The sequence below is a fragment of the Pleurodeles waltl genome, chromosome 10 (genome assembly GCF_031143425.1).
Source record: "Pleurodeles waltl isolate 20211129_DDA chromosome 10, aPleWal1.hap1.20221129, whole genome shotgun sequence".
Lineage (NCBI taxonomy): Eukaryota > Metazoa > Chordata > Amphibia > Caudata > Salamandridae > Pleurodeles > Pleurodeles waltl.
The window spans coordinates 1,055,340,006-1,055,359,803 of record NC_090449.1 but is presented as its reverse complement, the minus strand read 5'-3'; the positions used below and the strand labels follow the sequence as shown (position 1 = coordinate 1,055,359,803).

Here is a 19,798-nt window from a genome sequence, read left to right as displayed (position 1 = left end):
TAAGTACTTTAGGAACTTCAAATCATCAAAATTGCATGTATACTTTTCAAGTTATTCACAAATAGCTGTTTTAAAAGTGGACACTTAGTGCAATTTTCACAGTTCCTAGGGGAGGTAAGTATTGGTTAGTTTTACCAGGTAAGTAAGACACTTACAGGGTTCAGTTCTTGGTCCAAGGTAGCCCACCGTTGGGGGTTCAGAGCAACCCCAAAGTCACCACACCAGCAGCTCAGGGCCGGTCAGGTGCAGAGTTCAAAGTGGTGCCCAAAACACATAGGCTAGAATGGAGAGAAGGGGGTGCCCCGGTTCCGGTCTGCTTGCAGGTAAGTACCCGCGTCTTCGGAGGGCAGACCAGGGGGGTTTTGTAGGGCACCGGGGGGGACACAAGTCCACACAGAAATTTCACCCTCAGCGGCGCGGGGGCGGCCGGGTGCAGTGTAGAAACAAGCGTCGGGTTCGCAATGTTAGTCTATGAGAGATCTCGGGATCTCTTCAGCGCTGCAGGCAGGCAAGGGGGGGGTTCCTCGGGGAAACCTCCACTTGGGCAAGGGAGAGGGACTCCTGGGGGTCGCTTCTCCAGTGAAAGTCCGGTCCTTCAGGTCCTGGGGGCTGCGGGTGCAGGGTCTCTCCCAGGCGTCGGGACTTTAGATTCAAAGAGTCGCGGTCAGGGGAAGCCTCGGGATTCCCTCTGCAGGCGGCGCTGTGGGGGCTCAGGGGGGACAGGTTTTGGTACTCACAGTATCAGAGTAGTCCTGGGGTCCCTCCTGAGGTGTTGGATCGCCACCAGCCGAGTCGGGGTCGCCGGGTGCAGTGTTGCAAGTCTCACGCTTCTTGCGGGGAGCTTGCAGGGTTCTTTAAAGCTGCTGGAAACAAAGTTGCAGCTTTTCTTGGAGCAGGTCCGCTGTCCTCGGGAGTTTCTTGTCTTTTCGAAGCAGGGGCAGTCCTCAGAGGATGTCGAGGTCGCTGGTCCCTTTGGAAGGCGTCGCTGGAGCAGGATCTTTGGAAGGCAGGAGACAGGCCGGTGAGTTTCTGGAGCCAAGGCAGTTGTCGTCTTCTGGTCTTCCGCTGCAGGGGTTTCAGCTAGGCAGTCCTTCTTCTTGTAGTTGCAGGAATCTAATTTTCTAGGGTTCAGGGTAGCCCTTAAGTACTAAATTTAAGGGCGTGTTTAGGTCTGGGGGGTTAGTAGCCAATGGCTACTAGCCCTGAGGGTGGGTACACCCTCTTTGTGCCTCCTCCCAAGGGGAGGGGGACACAATCCTAACCCTATTGGGGGAATCCCCCATCTGCAAGATGGAGGATTTCTAAAAGTTAGAGTCACTTCAGCTCAGGACACCTTAGGGGCTGTCCTGACTGGCCAGTGACTCCTCCTTGTTTTTCTCATTATTTTCTCCGGCCTTGCCGCCAAAAGTGGGGCCTGGCCGGAGGGGGCGGGCAACTCCACTAGCTGGAGTGTCCTGCTGGGTTGGCACAAAGGAGGTGAGCCTTTGAGGCTCACCGCCAGGTGTGACAATTCCTGCCTGGGAGAGGTGTTAGCATCTCCACCCAGTGCAGGCTTTGTTACTGGCCTCAGAGTGACAAAGGCACTCTCCCCATGGGGCCAGCAACATGTCTCGGTTTGTGGCAGGCTGCTAAAACTAGTCAGCCTACACAGATAGTCGGTTAAGTTTCAGGGGGCACCTCTAAGGTGCCCTCTGGGGTGTATTTTACAATAAGATGTACACTGGCATCAGTGTGCATTTATTGTGCTGAGAAGTTTGATACCAAACTTCCCAGTTTTCAGTGTAGCCATTATGGTGCTGTGGAGTTCGTGTAAAACAGACTCCCAGACCATATACTCTTATGGCTACCCTGCACTTACAATGTCTAAGGTTTTGCTTAGACACTGTAGGGGCACAGTGCTCATGCACTGGTACCCTCACCTATGGTATAGTGCACCCTGCCTTAGGGCTGTAAGGCCTGCTAGAGGGGTGTCTTACCTATACTGCATAGGCAGTGAGAGGCTGGCATGGCACCCTGAGGGGAGTGCCATGTCGACTTACTCATTTTGTTCTCACCAGCACACACAGGCTTGTAAGCAGTGTGTCTGTGCTGAGTGAGGGGTCTCTAGGGTGGCATAAGACATGCTGCAGCCCTTAGAGACCTTTCTTGGCATCAGGGCCCTTGGTACTAGAAGTACCAGTTACAAGGGACTTATCTGAATGCCAGGGTGTGCCAATTGTGGATACAATGGTACATTTTAGGTGAAGGAACACTGGTGCTGGGGCCTGGTTAGCAGGGTCCCAGCACACTTCTCAGTCAAGTCAGCATCAGTATCAGGCAAAAAGTGGGGGGTAACTGCAACAGGGAGCCATTTCTTTACACAAGCCCCCCCCAGCCTACAGGCCAGGAGACTCAGCCCAAGCTGGGAGAGTCTTCCTAGTCTGTCAGGCGAGGAAGAGTAGGAGAAATAGGCTGGTTAGTTGCAGGGCCTACTCTGCCTTACATCCTTCTGTTCAGGTCATTCCCTTTGGGGAACTGACCCACTTCCACAGTGATAGGACCTAGTCTGAATTGCCTCTTGTCTGCCTCTTCAATGTCTCCACCCATTCTTTCTATTTTGGTCTTAGAGGTGTCCACCTCTGCTAACCTTATCTTGGCCAGGGTCACCCCTAGCTTACCCAGAGAGGTTACCCAGAGCTGGAGTAACCCCACCATGACCAATAGGGTCAGGGGGCCTAACTTGCTATTTGGCATGGGGTCAGACCACCATGCTAAGGATAGTGCAGCCATAAAGGCTAACACCCAGCAGAGGCCACTGACAGCTGTCAGTGCCCAGAACCACACCTTTAGCTCTTCACCTAAAAGGGAAGGGGCTAAGTTACAGGCTTCTTTGGGTTCAGGTTGCCTGTCTGCTGTATTGGAGTGGGGGGTTACCACATCTTGTAGTAAACACCCTTCTTCCACTCTTTCTTCTGTTGGCTGAGGAGCCACCCACTCAGGTTTAACAGTTGCCTGACTAGCCAGGACTTCTTGTGGGTCAGGTTGGACTTTATCAGGGCCATTTTTGGAGTTCTCCCCTACTGGAGCAGAATCTCCCTGGCTTGCTGTAACCTTGGCTAAAGGTTGTCCACCCCTCCTACTCTGTTTTCTTTTCTTCTTCTTCTGGGGCCTGCTTGCATTTACTGCAGAGGCATGATTTCCAGAATCCTTGGGAGAGGACTGGCACTGGACCAGTTCCTCTCTTGGGCTCTGACTAACCTCTGGGTAGTCATTTCCAAGGAGACAATCAAGGGGGAGGTCTGTACTGACTACTACCCTTCTCCAGCTAAGAGTGCCACCCACTTCTATGGGCACTAAAGCCACAGGCCTCTTAGTGACCCTGTCTAGGCTAACTCTTACCCTGGCAGTCTCACCTGGGATGTACTGGTTCGAGAGCACCAGCCTGTCATGCACAATAGTGTGACTGGCACAAGTGTCTCTCAGGGCAGTGGTTGGGATTCCATTCACCAGTAGGTGGTGGAAGTGTCTACTTCCCTCTGGAATCTCCAACTCACCTGTTGGGCCCTGTTTCCAGTTGAAGGCTATGAAGACCTCCTCATCTGAGGAGTCGTCTCCCATGGCTACACTGGTTACCCCTGGAATTTTGTTCTGGGGTTTGTTTTTGGGACAAGAAGTGTCCTTGGTGTGGTGCCCAGACTGTTTACAGTTGTGGCACCATGCCTTAGTGGCATCCCAGTTCTTACCCTGGTACCCACCTTTGTTTTGGGTTGTGTCTTGGGGCCCACCCACCTGTTCTGGTTTTTGGGGGCCTACAGAGGACTCTTTTTCTTTGTTTCTAGTGTCACCCACTTTCTCCTGGGGAGTTTTTGTAACCCCTTTCTTTTGGTCACCCCCAGTGGAAGTTTTGGTTACCCTAGTCTTGACCCAGTGGTCTGCCTTCTTTCCCAATTCTTGGGGAGAAATTGGACCTAGGTCTACCAGATACTGATGCAACTTTTCATTGAAGCAGTTACTTAAAATGTGTTCTTTCATAAACAAATTATAAAGCCCAACATAGTCACACACTTCATTTCCAGTTAACCAACCATCTAGTGTTTTTACTGAGTAGTCTACAAAATCAACCCAGGTCTGGCTCGAGGATTTTTGAGCCCCCCTGAATCTAATTCTATACTCCTCAGTGGAGAATCCAAAGCCCTCAATCAGGGTACCCTTCATGAGGTCATAAGATTCTGCATCTTTTCCAGAGAGTGTGAGGAGTCTATCCCTACACTTTCCAGTGAACATTTCCCAAAGGAGAGCACCCCAGTGAGATCTGTTTACTTTTCTGGTTACACAAGCCCTCTCAAAAGCTGTGAACCATTTGGTGATGTCATCACCATCTTCATATTTTGTTACAATCCCTTTGGGGATTTTTAGGATGTCAGGAGAATCTCTGACCCTATTTAAGTTGCTGCCACCATCGATGGGACCTAGGCCCATCTCTTTTCTTTCCCTTTCTATGGCTAGGAGCTGCTTTTCCAAAGCCAATCTTTTGACCATCCTGGCTAACAGGGGGTCATCTTCACTGGAGTTATCCTCAGTGATTTCAGAGGTGTTGGTCTCTCCTGTGAGGGAACCAGCATCTCTGACTATTATTTTTGGAGTCAGGGTTTGAGGGACCCTGTTCTCCCTAGATAGGACTGGTAGGGGGGAATTTTCCTCCAAGTCACTATCCTCTTCCTCTGAGTTGCCACCCTCAGAGGGGTTGGCCTTTTCAAACTCTGCCAAAAGCTCCTGGAGCTGTATTTTGGTAGGTTTGGGGCCCATTGTTATTTTCTTTATTTTACAGAGTGACCTTAGCTCCCTCATCTTAAGATGGAGGTAAGGTGTGGTGTCGAGTTCCACCACAGTCACATCTGTGCTAGACATTTTGCTTCTAAAAGTTGGAATACTTTTTAAGAATCTACAACTGGTTCTAGAATCTAATTCAAACTTTTACAAACTTTTAAACTCTAAAAGAAATGCTAAACAGGATCTAACACAAGGCCCTAGCAGGTCTTTTAAGAATTTAGAAAACTTTTCAAATTGCAAAAATGAATTTCTAATGACAATTTTGGAATTTGTCGTGTGATCAGGTATTGGCTGAGTAGTCCAGCAAATGCAAAGTCTTGTACCCCACCGCTGATCCACCAATGTAGGAAGTTGGCTCTGTATGTGCTATTTCAAAGTAAGGAATAGCATGCACAGAGTCCAAGGGTTCCCCTTAGAGGTAAAATAGTGGTAAAAATAGATAATACTAATGCTCTATTTTGTGGTAGTGTGGTCGAGCAGTAGGCTTATCCAAGGAGTAGTGTTAAGCATTTGTTGTACATACACATAGACAATAAATGAGGTACACACACTCAGAGACAAAATCCAGCCAATAGGTTTTTATATAGAAAACTATCTTTTCTTAGTTTATTTTAAGAACCACAGGTTCAAATTCTACATGTAATAGCTCATTCGAAAGGTATTGCAGGTAAGTACTTTAGGAACTTCAAATCATCAAAATTGCATGTATACTTTTCAAGTTATTCACAAATAGCTGTTTTAAAAGTGGACACAGTGCAATTTTCACAGTTCCTAGGGGAGGTAAGTATTGGTTAGTTTTACCAGGTAAGTAAGACACTTACAGGGTTCAGTTCTTGGTCCAAGGTAGCCCACCGTTGGGGGTTCAGAGCAACCCCAAAGTCACCACACCAGCAGCTCAGGGCCGGTCAGGTGCAGAGTTCAAAGTGGTGCCCAAAACACATAGGCTAGAATGGAGAGAAGGGGGTGCCCCGGTTCCGGTCTGCTTGCAGGTAAGTACCCGCGTCTTCGGAGGGCAGACCAGGGGGGTTTTGTAGGGCACCGGGGGGGACACAAGTCCACACAGAAATTTCACCCTCAGCGGCGCGGGGGCGGCCGGGTGCAGTGTAGAAACAAGCGTCGGGTTCGCAATGTTAGTCTATGAGAGATCTCGGGATCTCTTCAGCGCTGCAGGCAGGCAAGGGGGGGGTTCCTCGGGGAAACCTCCACTTGGGCAAGGGAGAGGGACTCCTGGGGGTCGCTTCTCCAGTGAAAGTCCGGTCCTTCAGGTCCTGGGGGCTGCGGGTGCAGGGTCTCTCCCAGGCGTCGGGACTTTAGATTCAAAGAGTCGCGGTCAGGGGAAGCCTCGGGATTCCCTCTGCAGGCGGCGCTGTGGGGGCTCAGGGGGGACAGGTTTTGGTACTCACAGTATCAGAGTAGTCCTGGGGTCCCTCCTGAGGTGTTGGATCGCCACCAGCCGAGTCGGGGTCGCCGGGTGCAGTGTTGCAAGTCTCACGCTTCTTGCGGGGAGCTTGCAGGGTTCTTTAAAGCTGCTGGAAACAAAGTTGCAGCTTTTCTTGGAGCAGGTCCGCTGTCCTCGGGAGTTTCTTGTCTTTTCGAAGCAGGGGCAGTCCTCAGAGGATGTCGAGGTCGCTGGTCCCTTTGGAAGGCGTCGCTGGAGCAGGATCTTTGGAAGGCAGGAGACAGGCCGGTGAGTTTCTGGAGCCAAGGCAGTTGTCGTCTTCTGGTCTTCCGCTGCAGGGGTTTCAGCTAGGCAGTCCTTCTTCTTGTAGTTGCAGGAATCTAATTTTCTAGGGTTCAGGGTAGCCCTTAAATACTAAATTTAAGGGCGTGTTTAGGTCTGGGGGGTTAGTAGCCAATGGCTACTAGCCCTGAGGGTGGGTACACCCTCTTTGTGCCTCCTCCCAAGGGGAGGGGGACACAATCCTAACCCTATTGGGGGAATCCCCCATCTGCAAGATGGAGGATTTCTAAAAGTTAGAGTCACTTCAGCTCAGGACACCTTAGGGGCTGTCCTGACTGGCCAGTGACTCCTCCTTGTTTTTCTCATTATTTTCTCCGGCCTTGCCGCCAAAAGTGGGGCCTGGCCGGAGGGGGCGGGCAACTCCACTAGCTGGAGTGTCCTGCTGGGTTGGCACAAAGGAGGTGAGCCTTTGAGGCTCACCGCCAGGTGTGACAATTCCTGCCTGGGAGAGGTGTTAGCATCTCCACCCAGTGCAGGCTTTGTTACTGGCCTCAGAGTGACAAAGGCACTCTCCCCATGGGGCCAGCAACATGTCTCGGTTTGTGGCAGGCTGCTAAAACTAGTCAGCCTACACAGATAGTCGGTTAAGTTTCAGGGGGCACCTCTAAGGTGCCCTCTGGGGTGTATTTTACAATAAGATGTACACTGGCATCAGTGTGCATTTATTGTGCTGAGAAGTTTGATACCAAACTTCCCAGTTTTCAGTGTAGCCATTATGGTGCTGTGGAGTTCGTGTAAAACAGACTCCCAGACCATATACTCTTATGGCTACCCTGCACTTACAATGTCTAAGGTTTTGCTTAGACACTGTAGGGGCACAGTGCTCATGCACTGGTACCCTCACCTATGGTATAGTGCACCCTGCCTTAGGGCTGTAAGGCCTGCTAGAGGGGTGTCTTACCTATACTGCATAGGCAGTGAGAGGCTGGCATGGCACCCTGAGGGGAGTGCCATGTCGACTTACTCATTTTGTTCTCACCAGCACACACAGGCTTGTAAGCAGTGTGTCTGTGCTGAGTGAGGGGTCTCTAGGGTGGCATAAGACATGCTGCAGCCCTTAGAGACCTTTCTTGGCATCAGGGCCCTTGGTACTAGAAGTACCAGTTACAAGGGACTTATCTGAATGCCAGGGTGTGCCAATTGTGGATACAATGGTACATTTTAGGTGAAGGAACACTGGTGCTGGGGCCTGGTTAGCAGGGTCCCAGCACACTTCTCAGTCAAGTCAGCATCAGTATCAGGCAAAAAGTGGGGGGTAACTGCAACAGGGAGCCATTTCTTTACAGTCAGATACACACTGAACTGTAGTTACAGTTAAGTCAGCTGTTCCATAGGAAAACTGTTTTGTGTTGCTAATAACTTTGGCACCGTTTGACAAATCTCCACAAAACTTTCCAAAAAGGTGCTACTTTTTGACTAGTTTTGTAATGGAATGGACCAGCTACCTGTGATGGGCCGCTACCTGTAGTGGACCAGCCACATGTGATAGAGTAGCCACTTGTGATGGACCAGCTACCTATGATGGGCCGCTACCTGTAATGGACCAGCCACATGTGGTAGAGTAGCCACTTGTGATGGACCAGCCACCTGTGATGCCACCTGTAATGGACCAGCCCCATGTGGTGGCGAGCTACCTGTGATGGACCAGCCATCTGTGACGGACAATCTACCTGTGATGTCACTGCCTGGAGTTTAAGCTGCATCCATCATGAAGGTGACGTACTATGGTTGCGTGACCGAATATCAAGAACGAAAATATTGCCTTATATAACATCAACGTGAATATAATTTACGAAAATATTGTAACATTGCATGTAAATTTACTTTTATTAACGCTAATGTGCAATATGTTTGTGAATAGTATGTAGGACACAATATTCTTGTCAGACGATTTTTAGGTAGATATTCTGGTACCATATAACCTACTAGGGCTGGGCTGGCATTTAACCCATTAGGTATTTTTTCCTAGGGGTCAGGAGCCTCTGAGGCTGGATTTTGTAGGTCCAGGGGCACTGCTGGGTCTTCAGAAAGACACTCCAAGCTCCCCAGGGTTTACGCAGCAGGTCCAGCAGGGGAGTAAAGGCGACAAAGAAAGAGAGAGATAAAAGCGAGAAAGGCAGGCACGAGGCTGGTTGGAATATTCTTGCCAGGGCTGCTTCTGGATCCCAGTCCGGCTCTGCCACTTAGTATAAGGGATGCTTACCTGAACTCTAGCAATGTGAAGTGTTTTTACTCTGCTGCACTGGTGCCCTCTGCTGGTTGAAAGAGAAAGTGGACAAGTTGCTCTGAGCTCCTTTCCAGTCCACTGATAACATAGGGTGCTTGAGTCCCATGATGCTGGGGCACTGCATTGAGAACACACCAAAATGGAGCACCTGGCAGCTGTTATGAGGGATGATACAGAGGGGCATAGACACCAATGGTGCAGCTTCAAATGCTCTCAGGGCAGGCTGATACACAGGGCATTAGTGCAGCTTCAAGCATAAAGCAGGCTGATACATAGGGGCAGAGCTATCCTTAGTTCAGCTGTAAACGGTCCTGGAGGAGGCTGGTGCACAGTTTACAAGGGCACAGCTATCATAAGTGCAGCTTCAAATGCTGCCAGAGTAGGCTGGCACCAAGGGGCACAGCTATCATGAGGGCAGCTTCAAATGCTCCCAGAGCAGACTGGCACACAGGAGCACAGCTACCATTAGCACAGCTTCAAGTGCTCCCAGAGCAGGCTGGCACAAAGGGGCACGGTTATCAATAATGCAACTTCAAATGCCCGCAGAACAGACTGGTGCACAGTGGCATGGCTATCATTAGCACAGCTTCAATGCTCCCAGAGTATGCTTGTGCACAGGGGCACAGCTATCATTAATGCAGCTTCAAATGCTTCCAGAGCAAGCTGGTACAAAGGTGCACAGCTATCATTAGGACAACAACAAATGCTGCTGGAGCAGGCTGGCACACAGGGGCACAGCTATCATTAGTGCGGCTTCAAATGTTCCCAGAGCAGGCTGGCACACAGGTGCATAGCTATCATTAGCACTGTTTCATGTGCTCCCAGAGCAGGCAGGGGCGCAGCTATCATTAACACAGCTTCACAGGCTCCCAGAGCATGCTGGTACACAGAGGCACAGCTATCATTAAAGCAGCTTCAAATGCTGCCAGAGCAGGCTGGCACACAGGGGCACAGCTAACATTAGTGCAGTCTCAAATGCTCACAGAGTGGGCGGGAGCATATGGGCACAGCTATCATTAGGGCAGCTTCAAATGCTCCCAGAGCAGGCTGGTGCGCAAGGGGCACAGCTATCACTAGCGCAGCTTCAATGCTCCCAGAGCAGGCTGGCACACAGGGGTACAGCTATCATTAGGGCAGCTTCAATGCTCGCAGAGCAGGCTGGCACACAGGGGCACAGCTATCATTAGGGCAGCTTCAATGCTCGCAGAGTAGGCTGGCACACAGGGGTACAGCTATCATTAGCACAGCTTCAAATGCTCCCAGAGCAGGCTGGTGCACAACGGGCACAGCTATCATTAGGGCAGCTTCAATGCTCGCAGAGCAGGGTGGCACACAGGGGTACAGCTTTCATTAGCGCAGCTTCAATGCTCCCAGAGCAGACTAGTGCACAAGGGGCACAGCTATCATTAGCGCAGCTTCAAATGCTCCCAGAGCAGACTGGTGCACAATGGGCACAGCTATCATTAGCGCAGCGGGTGTACCTACAATGGGGCACAGAGGTGCCACAAGTATGACTGTCTTTTACTATCCACCCTGTGGGCAGGGGGCACCTTTTTCTTGCCTGCCTTACCCCTTTCCTCGCTCATTACACAGCAGCTCAAGTTGTTTAATGTGGGATATACTGTACACTAAACACGAGGAAACTATGCATTGACATAAAATAAAATAACATAAAATAAAGTAAAATAAAATAAAATATGAATCCTTACCATACTCGTCAGGCCGATGAAGCACCCCAAATGTATGATCCGGGGGCACGTTCATTGTCTCTGCAATGCTGGGAAGAAAGAAGAGAAGCATGAATCTTTTCAAGTCTTCACAGCACAACCTGCATGAGGTTCAAAACACTACTCAACCACTCCAGTACTCAATCCTGGAAGCTGAGAGGCAGGAAAATCCCAAGAATGTGTGTCCACCAATGCAAGCACACCTCATGGTTCTGCACAGAGAACAAGCAGACCCCAAGGCTGCAAAGCATGGGCAGAAAGCATCAGTGTTCAAAAAGCATCCCTTGACCCTGGCTCCCGACACAATATGTAGTGTCCAGCCGTGAACGTGAGGGACCCAGAAGGCAGGACCCGGGCTCTGAGACGCAGAAGAACGTTGTCTGCCCGTGGTGCACAAGGTATGGAAGCAAAGTGTGGAAAGGTCCACCCTGCCCCAAAGGCTCCAAGGATGGCTCCTGCTATCTGGTCCTTCGACGGCTAGGGAGGATGTCCCACTTGTCTCAAAGAAGTGGTAGTGATGTAGGAGTAATGTATGTATGTATACGAGAGCTCTATAGCACAAACCTAGCCAAAAGGTAGCAGGATTGTGCCTTCTCGATCTCAAAAGAGAAAGATCTATTCACTAAATACAAACATCAATGCAAACTAGAGACTTGGGGCCAGATGTACGAAACTTTTTGCATGGCGCAAACAGCGAATTTCGCAGTTTGCGACATGTAAAAAGCACATCGCGATGCTCATTCCCATTTGGCGAGTCGGTAACCTGGTTACCGACTCGCAAAATGGGAATGCAAGTTGCAAATAGGAAGGTTGTGGCCGCACCGTGGTCGCAAAGCAATTCACAGTTACCACCAGTGTCACACTGGTGGTAACCCATTCGGAAAAAACAATTTGTGAATGGCTCTGAAAAAATGAAACAAAAACGTTTCATTTTTTCGTTTGTATTGCAACTCGTTTTCCTTTAAGAAAAACGGGCTGCAATACAAAAAAAAAACTGCTTTATTTAAAAGCAGTCACAGACATGGTGGTCTGCTGTCTCCAGCAGGCCACCATCCCTGTGAGTGCTGCGACTCGCAAGGGGGTCGCAAATTGCGACCCACCTCATTAATATTAATGAGGTGGGCCTTTGCGACCCCCTTGCGACTCGCAGATGGTGTCAGGGACACCATCCTGCATCCGGGTTTGCGACTCGCAATTTGCGACTCGCAAATCCTATATTTCCTACATGTGGCCCTTAGTGCATCGACCCCATTCAAAGCTACACATTTTAATATAGTATTAATGAGGCCACTTTTTGCTACATAGATCAGATACAACACTACAATGTGGTAATAATAGGACCAATTTTTGCTACATAGGTCATATACAACACTACAATGTGGTAATAATGGGACCACGTTTTGCTACACAGGTCAAATACAACCCTACAATGTGGTAATAATGGGACCACGTTTTGCTACATAGGTCAGATACAACACTACAATGTGGTAATAAAGGGACCATGTTTTGCTACATAGGTCAGATACCCGCTACAATGTGGTAATAATGGCACTACGTTTTGCTACAAAGGTCAGATACTCACTGCATTGTGGTATTAATGGGGCAATGTTTTGCTACATAGCTCAGATGCAACACTATAATGTGGGAGTAATGGGACCACGTTTCGCTACATGGGTCAGATACTGAAGGAGGCTGGCCCTCTATGTAGTGTGCAAAACTAGGCACACTGTGCAGGGGGGGTCCAGGCAACCACACGTTGGTTTCCAGAGGTAAAAACGAAATCACCTAATGCTCTAATTTTTATGGTAGCTTGGTCGAGCAGTTAGGCTAATCTTGGAGAATTGCAAAGCAATTGCTGTACTCACAGTATCAATCATGCAACTCACACATTCGAAGGAATAACTCAAGACCAATTTGTAAAAATACTTCAGATTTTTATATAGGTTTTAAGACAAAGACTATCAATATTCGTTAAGTACTTTTGAAAATAGGGATTTTTAAAGTTTTATTAAATGCACTTTTTCTGTGCATGATTACGTACCATAGGAATCAATAGGAAGACACCTTTAAAAATACATTTAAAATCACATAGTTGCTTTACCAAGTTCTGCTTTTGCAGGTTGGTCGCAGTTGTCGGTGGGCCCGCTGTTCCAGCTGGAGAAGTTCCGGCGGTAGCTGGTTCAAGGAGGGAGCAGCGTTGAAAAGTCTCTTGGAGCTACTGCAGGGACACTGAGGGAGACCAATTGGAAAAGGTCTGTTCTTGCAGCTTTAAAGGTGGTGGCTTTGGAGTGTCAAGGTCGCAAGGGGTGAGAGGGCCTTGGGACACAGCCAGTTCTTCGCTGCAGGGCACAGGGCGGCTGGGTGCAGAGCGAATCGGTGAGCCAGAGGCTGTGCACAAAGGCGGACTTTGGAGCTGGAGGTGGGTCAATTTGTCAGTCGCTTACAGGACAATGGGATCACTCTGCCAGGAGGTCCGGGGTGTTCCTAAATTCCCTCAACTAGGGCTTCTTCCTGGCCCTTTTTCAGCTCTGGGTAAGCTGGTTTTCCTGGTGTCCAATGCCAGCTGACCAGTACCCAGAGTATTGGTACGGTACGGCCACTGGAGGGCACAGTGCCACCAAACTTGGCACATTCGTAGGGTTTGTCCTCATGGTCGTCAGTGTGTCGTCAGGTCTGGCTGTGATTTCCGGTTCAGAAGTTATCGGCCGGTCATTGAAGTGACCCTCACTGAGTTGTTGGCTCTTGGATAGTTGCAGAGTGGTACCTCCAGCTCTGGGGAGAGTTTTCGGGTGATTGGTGAAACCTGGAGGTCCTCTGGGTTTCCTGAGGTCAGTCCAGTGTCCAGATTGTCCGCAGCAGTGATTGTCAGGTCCTGGGTGCTGCAGGCAGGGTTTGGCACCTTTTCTTGTGCAGCCGGTCCACAGTTCTTGTGCCTTGGTTCTTCTTTGTGCTGGTCTTCTTTGTGTCCTTCGAAACTGATTCCTTGGTCTAGGGATGCCCACTAAATACTGAATTTAGTGGGCGCTTTAGGGTGTACCTGGTAGTGTTCAATGGGACACTTATCTTTGGGTGGCTACACCCACTATAGTGACCGCATCCTGTGGGAAGGGTCACTTCCATAAACCTAATTGGCTATTTTCCTTCTATCTAAGATGGAGGAAAATTAAATGGAGTGTTCACCTCGCAGGTAACACTCTAGGGGTGATGTATGCCATGTGGGGCCACTCCTCCTACGTTTGTGTGGTTTCCTGCCTTTGCTCCAGCCAAAAGTGGAGTTTGCAAAGGGGGAGGCCATCTGCTGCTAGCAGCGGACCTGGGGGTCGAGTTGCAAGGATGATAAGCCCTTTGAAACTCACCAGCAGGGCAGTGCACATTCCTGGGGGCGGGGGGTTCGCTCTTCCACCCAGGAAGGGCATTGTTTTACAAATTAGAGAGGTCAGGGCTCTCCCCCTAGGTTTGTATATTGGCTGTCTGGGGGTGGCAGGCTGGATACAACCAGTCAGCAACCATGCCAGGGTAGTTAGCTTTTGCAGGGGGCACCTCTAAGGTGGCCTCTGGGTACATTTTATAATAAATCCAGTACTTGTTCCAGTTTGGAATTATCATTCTTAGTTGTTTAATACCAAACAACCCAGGGTTCAGAGTAGCCATCATGTAGGTGGGAAACTCGTGTTGACCAGTGTCCAGCACATACACTAAAATGGCTGCTTTGTTCACTCACTATGTGCCAGGCTTGGCAAGGACCCATTGGGAAGAAATTGCTCACGCAGCTATGCCCTCATATGCAACATAGTGCCTTAGGGCTGAAAGGCCTACCAGAAGGGGAGACTTACCTATATAGTATGCAGTGCATAGTGGACAGGGCACGCAGGCAGTGTGCCATGTTGAGTTTGCATTTTAGGTTTGCACCAGGACACTCAGCCTGCTATGGCAGTGCTGGGCGCATCTGGATGCATGGCCCCCTAGGGTGGCACAATCAGTGCTGCTGCCCTCAGGGGCCTTTCCTTAGTATCACATGCCCTGGGTACCCAAGTACCATTTACTAGGGACTTATAGTGGCAGCTAAAGGTGTTTCCAATTACCTTTGCAATTTTAGGGAAAGAACACTGGCACTGGGAACCTGGTTAGCAGGATCCCAGTGCACTACAGTCCAAGTTGCATCCAGAAGCCAGGCAAAAAGTGGGGGGGGTACTGCAACAAGGTGCCAGTTTCCCACAGATACACACTACAATGTGTTAATTACGGGACCAGGTTCTGCTATATATGTCAGATACACACTGCAATGTGGTATTAGTGGTGACACTCTTTGCCCGAAAGGTCAGATACAAATTGCAATGTAGCAATTATAGAGTTACTTTTTAATAGGTAGGTCAGAACCACTCAGCACCAAACTAATGGTGTTGCAAAGGGCACACAAGATAGGACTGGCGCCATGGTGTTTGGTGTCTTGTTGACAGTGAGTACCTGGAACTGGAGGACTCAAGACAAAACCCGAAAACCAACATGGTGCAAGCGAAGAAAGACCACAGGGATTTGAGGCACGGACTACACTCTGTTAATGCAGTGTCTCTTGAGGCATCAGATAGGATTATACAACTGACTGTCTCAAAGGAGACAGGCTAAGGGATCTCAGACTCCTTAGCTCTCTGGGTGAATGGAAGATGAACAAGAAGCATATTGGTCTGTTTTGGGTAATTGCAAGAGTTGTCATTCAGTTTTTTTATCCGTAGTAATGGCCCCCAGTTATTTGTTACTCCTCATGAGGGGCAACTACACTTGAAGTGCACAGAGACAAAACAAAATAAGTGCTCCAAGATGGCACTTGTAAAAATAAATGTACAGAAAAATAAGAAAAAAAATCTTACTGTACAGAGAGCATGTTTTGTAGCTGGCTCTGCTGTGCGCTCCCTCCAACCATCTGTGTTTGCTTCTTCCCTCTGTGTTAACCCTCCATCCCTTTGCGTGGTGGCCTCTCTCCCAGCATCATAAATGACTCTCAGAGGCCAGATGCCTTTGTCCCGTCCTCCTCTATGAAAGCCTTTGGCTTTTGTTTGCATCCTAGATAACGCTAACACAACCCGAAGGTAAGGGAGCGCTTTACACTTGGACACATCCATTTTGTGTAGCCTGGGAAGATTAAGTGATTTGCCCGGGATACTGAGCCAGCGCCGAGACTCGAACCTGGTTCCCCCGCTGCTAAGTTAGCATCTTTTTCGGAGCAGCTTCATATCTTTAGCAGGTCGCGAGGTGCACTGAAGATGCTGCACCATCTAATCTCAGTGTTACCTTCTGGCTAACGATCTGAGGTGCCGCGGGCGACACGTGGCGCTTTATAACACGTCTTATCAATAGGTGGGTTCTTATGTGTGTGTTAGCAAGGGTGGTGAAAACACAAGCCGCTAGCTACTTATCTCACGTCTGCTTTTGTGTTTTTCTTACATCAACACTGGCATTTTTTCTAAATAACCAAAAAGCTTTCCTTTGGATAAAACATTTCATTTATTTCTTTTTGTATTTTCTGTGCTAAAGTTTCGTTTGTTTGCAGCTTTACTGTAGCAAGGGCGGCGACTCGCCAGCTCCTGGGACGCGAGCAGGCCTCGGAAGTGCGGGCCCTGTTTGCCTACAAGAAGCTCGGCGATTCCTCTTCACCCTCGCCCTTGCGATTAGCAAGCAGCCTTGCTTCACATCAAACATGTTAGCAGAGTCCATGAATGACTGCTCGGTAGTCTTGTTCATCAAATGTGGGTCAGCACTGGAATGCAAATATATTGTTTCAGGGAGGTTCTATTAAGCGCGCATAATTATCATTAACTAAGACACCTTCCCGTTCACCACCTGATCAGCACCCCCACCTGATTGCCAAAGTCAATAACACTTGCCCATAGGCGAAACCTATTGGCTTTGCCAATGCTTTATTTATATATATTTATATATATATATATATATATATATATATATATATATATATATATATATATATATATATACGTATATATATATATATATATATTTTTTTTTATTGCATTTCCCCTTTTACTTCTGCATTTCAAGCAGGGATTCTAAGCTAGGTGAAGGAGAGCCATTTCATACCAGATTTTTGGGATCTCCATTTAGGATATATTTGCACTTAACTGATTTAAATGCCACTCATTTACTTAAAAGGGGGTTAAATTAATAACCAGGTACTAATCGGGCGCTACGGTAGACACCACCCCTTTAAGGCATCTTGCAGAGTGGAAATTGACTAATGAAAAGGAACTCATCAACACACTGATTACATTAACAATCAGGCATGGACAGGGCACTACTTTAGACACCCGCGCACCCTCTAGGGCGCCTCACACAGCAGGAATTGGCCCTACAAGATGTAATGAAGCAGAGTGGCATCCCTACTGAAGGTACATCCTACTGAGGGCCAACCGACTTGTCATCAAGCCCCTCAGTTTAGAAAGTCCAGGTCCAGAGACCGTGTTCGGTTGAGGTCTGAAAATGCGGAGTCGCTTTTATGCCAACACCGTACCTACGTTTGAGTGATTGTGCTCAGTCCTGCTCTTCACGCAATGAATGGTGATTACACTGTGGTTGCTAAGGTTTCTCTTTCACAGATTAATATATTTTACATTGAAGACTTTTTCGGTCAGACTGTTCCAGGTTTCTGTTGTGCACAAACAGAGTACTCCCTGGGATCTCATTTGCAATTTGTCCTTCAATAGATGGCAGCTTAGCTCCTTTCTTCATATTAATTGTCATCAGTGGTGCCTACATGTGGAGCAGCTCTTATCAATGGATCAATCACTGGTCATCATCCTTTCATCAGGACATAGAGAGCTATGTATTGAAGCTCTTCCAGCAGCCACACACATGGGCCAACTGCCAGAGAAAAATGGAAACCTCAATTATGCTAAAGATGCTTCAATTAACTATTTCAGAACCAACCCTCATCTGAAAGGGCCTTGAACTGCAGTGCAATGCATGCTTGTGTACCTTGTATAATGACATTCTATCAATATTCTCCAGAGCGGGAGGTTAAATTCCGGTCACCTGGAGGATGCCGAGGTTACAGCTTGTCATTATCTCTGCCACTGCTTGGGAGAGGAGGGTCTGATTGTGAGCTGCTATGGGAACTACATACCTTTTTGAAGAATGGCACACTGAAATGCACCAATCAGAAGGGGTGCCTCTATCATTGGAAATTCAACCCTGTTTTAGACGTGGAGGGAAGCTATGCATGGTGAGGGAAGGAAGGAGCTGAAGCCTCCTGGTATGACATGACATACCATACATAACTTCACTGCGCCCAGCATGGGCACAGGGGAGAAGGTGGCCAGGGGAGTTTTCCCAAGACCCCACTCATCTGAGAACCTATGGGCCAGTCATTAATCTGTAGACTCAAAACCCCACTCATCAGAGATGCTAAGGGCCAGTGATTAATATGTAGACTTAAGACCCTACTCAACTGAGACACTAAAGACCAATGATTAATCTGTAGACTCAAGACCCCACTCATCAGAGATGCTAAGGGCCAGTGATTAATATGTAGACTCAAGACCCTACTCATCTGAGACGCTAAGGACCAGTAATTAATCTGTAGACTCAAGGCCCCAAGCGAATGAGATACTAAGGGCCAGTGATTAATCTGTAGACTCAAGGCCCCACTCATCAGAGGTACTAAGGGCCACTGATTAATCTGTAGACTCAAGACCCCAAGTAAATGAGAAACTAAGGACCAGCAATTAGTCTGTACACTCAAGACCCTACTGATATGAGACGCTAATGGCCAGTGATTATTCTGTAGACTCAAGACCCCAAGCAAATGAGATACTAAGGGCCAGTGATTAATCTGTAGACTCAAGACTCCACTCATCAGAGGTACTAAGGGTCGGTGATTAATCTGTAGACTCAAGACCCCAAGCAAATGAGATACTAAGGGCCAGTGATTAATCTGCAGACTCAAGACCCTTGTCATATGAGACGCTAAGGACCAGGGGTTAATCTGTAGACTCAAGACCCCACTCATCAGAGACACTAATGGCCAGTGATGAATCTGTAGACTCAAAACCCTAATCATATAAGACGCCAAGGGCTAGTGATTATTCTGTAGACTCAAGGCCCCAAGCAAATGAGATACTAAGGACCAGCAATTAATCTGTAGACTCAAGACCCTACTCATATGAGACACTAAGGCCAGGGGTTAATCTGTAGACTCAAGACCCCACTCATCAGAGACATTAAGGGCCAGTGATTATTATGTAGACTCAAGACCAACTCATCTGAGGCACTAAAGGTCAGTGATTATTTTGTAGACTCAAGGCCCCAAGAAAATGAGATCATAAGGACCGGCAATTAATCTGTAAACTCAAGACCCTACTCATATGAGACACTAAGGGCCAGGGGTTAATCTGTAGACTCAAGATCACACTCATCTGAGATGCTAAGGGTCACTGATTAATCTGTAGACTCAAGACCCCACTCAACAGAGGTACTAAGGGTCGGTGATTAATCTGTAGACTTAAGACCCCACTCAACAGAGGTACTAAGGGTCGGTGATTAATCTGTAGACTTAAGACCCCAAGCAAATGAGATACTAAGGGCCAGCGATTAATCTGTAGACTCAAGACCCTTCTCATATGAGACGCTAAGGGCCAGGGGTTAATCTGTAGACTCAAGACCCCACTCATCCAAGATGCTAAGGTGCTAGTGATTATTCTGTAGACACAAGGCCCCAAGCAAATGAGATACTAAGGACCAGGGATTAATCTGTAGACTCAGAAGGACAGCCAGAGGTTAAGAGAAGAAGCCTCTCTTTTTGCAGGCCTGGCTTCATGCCAACTAGGATGCTGAATGGGAGAGGAACACAAAGGGTACCTTGGACCAACTCTCTAGAGTGTTGCACTTTCCGATCCCAAAACACAAGCAAATAAAATACTCTGCCTTTGTGAATAAGCCACCGTTTGTTAGGAATTACTTTCCTTTGTGGGTGTTTACCAGATCAATAAGGGTGCACTGCACTTAATGCACCAAGACAATTTTGTTCATTATGGATCTGCTATGCTGAGGTCAGCCTAGAGAAACATATTTCTTTTTTCATTGTGAAAGCGACCAGGCTGTGAAATATAAAATCTAGAGGTGAATGGAGACCAGAAAGCAACATGCTTGATCCATCAATATATGCAGGGGATCTAGGGCATGTGATAGGGTTCTAAAAAAACAGATGAGAAGAAAAAAACAGAATAGGTGCAATTGATACCAGGTAGTCTGAATATGTTAGAATATGTTAGACAATTCAGCAGTTAA

At 48.2% G+C, this 19,798-nt stretch overlaps 1 protein-coding gene across 1 annotated transcript in view; it reads right to left on the bottom strand.

Annotated features, from left to right (window-relative positions):
- EFHB (EF-hand domain family member B) overlaps nucleotides 1-19,798 on the bottom strand; it is a 123,961-nt gene that overhangs the window by 24,724 nt on the left and 79,439 nt on the right. The window contains exon 8 of the mRNA XM_069212069.1: nucleotides 10,487-10,554. Coding sequence (XP_069068170.1) covers nucleotides 10,487-10,554 — 68 coding nt within the window. The remainder of the gene's footprint in view (nucleotides 1-10,486; nucleotides 10,555-19,798) is intronic.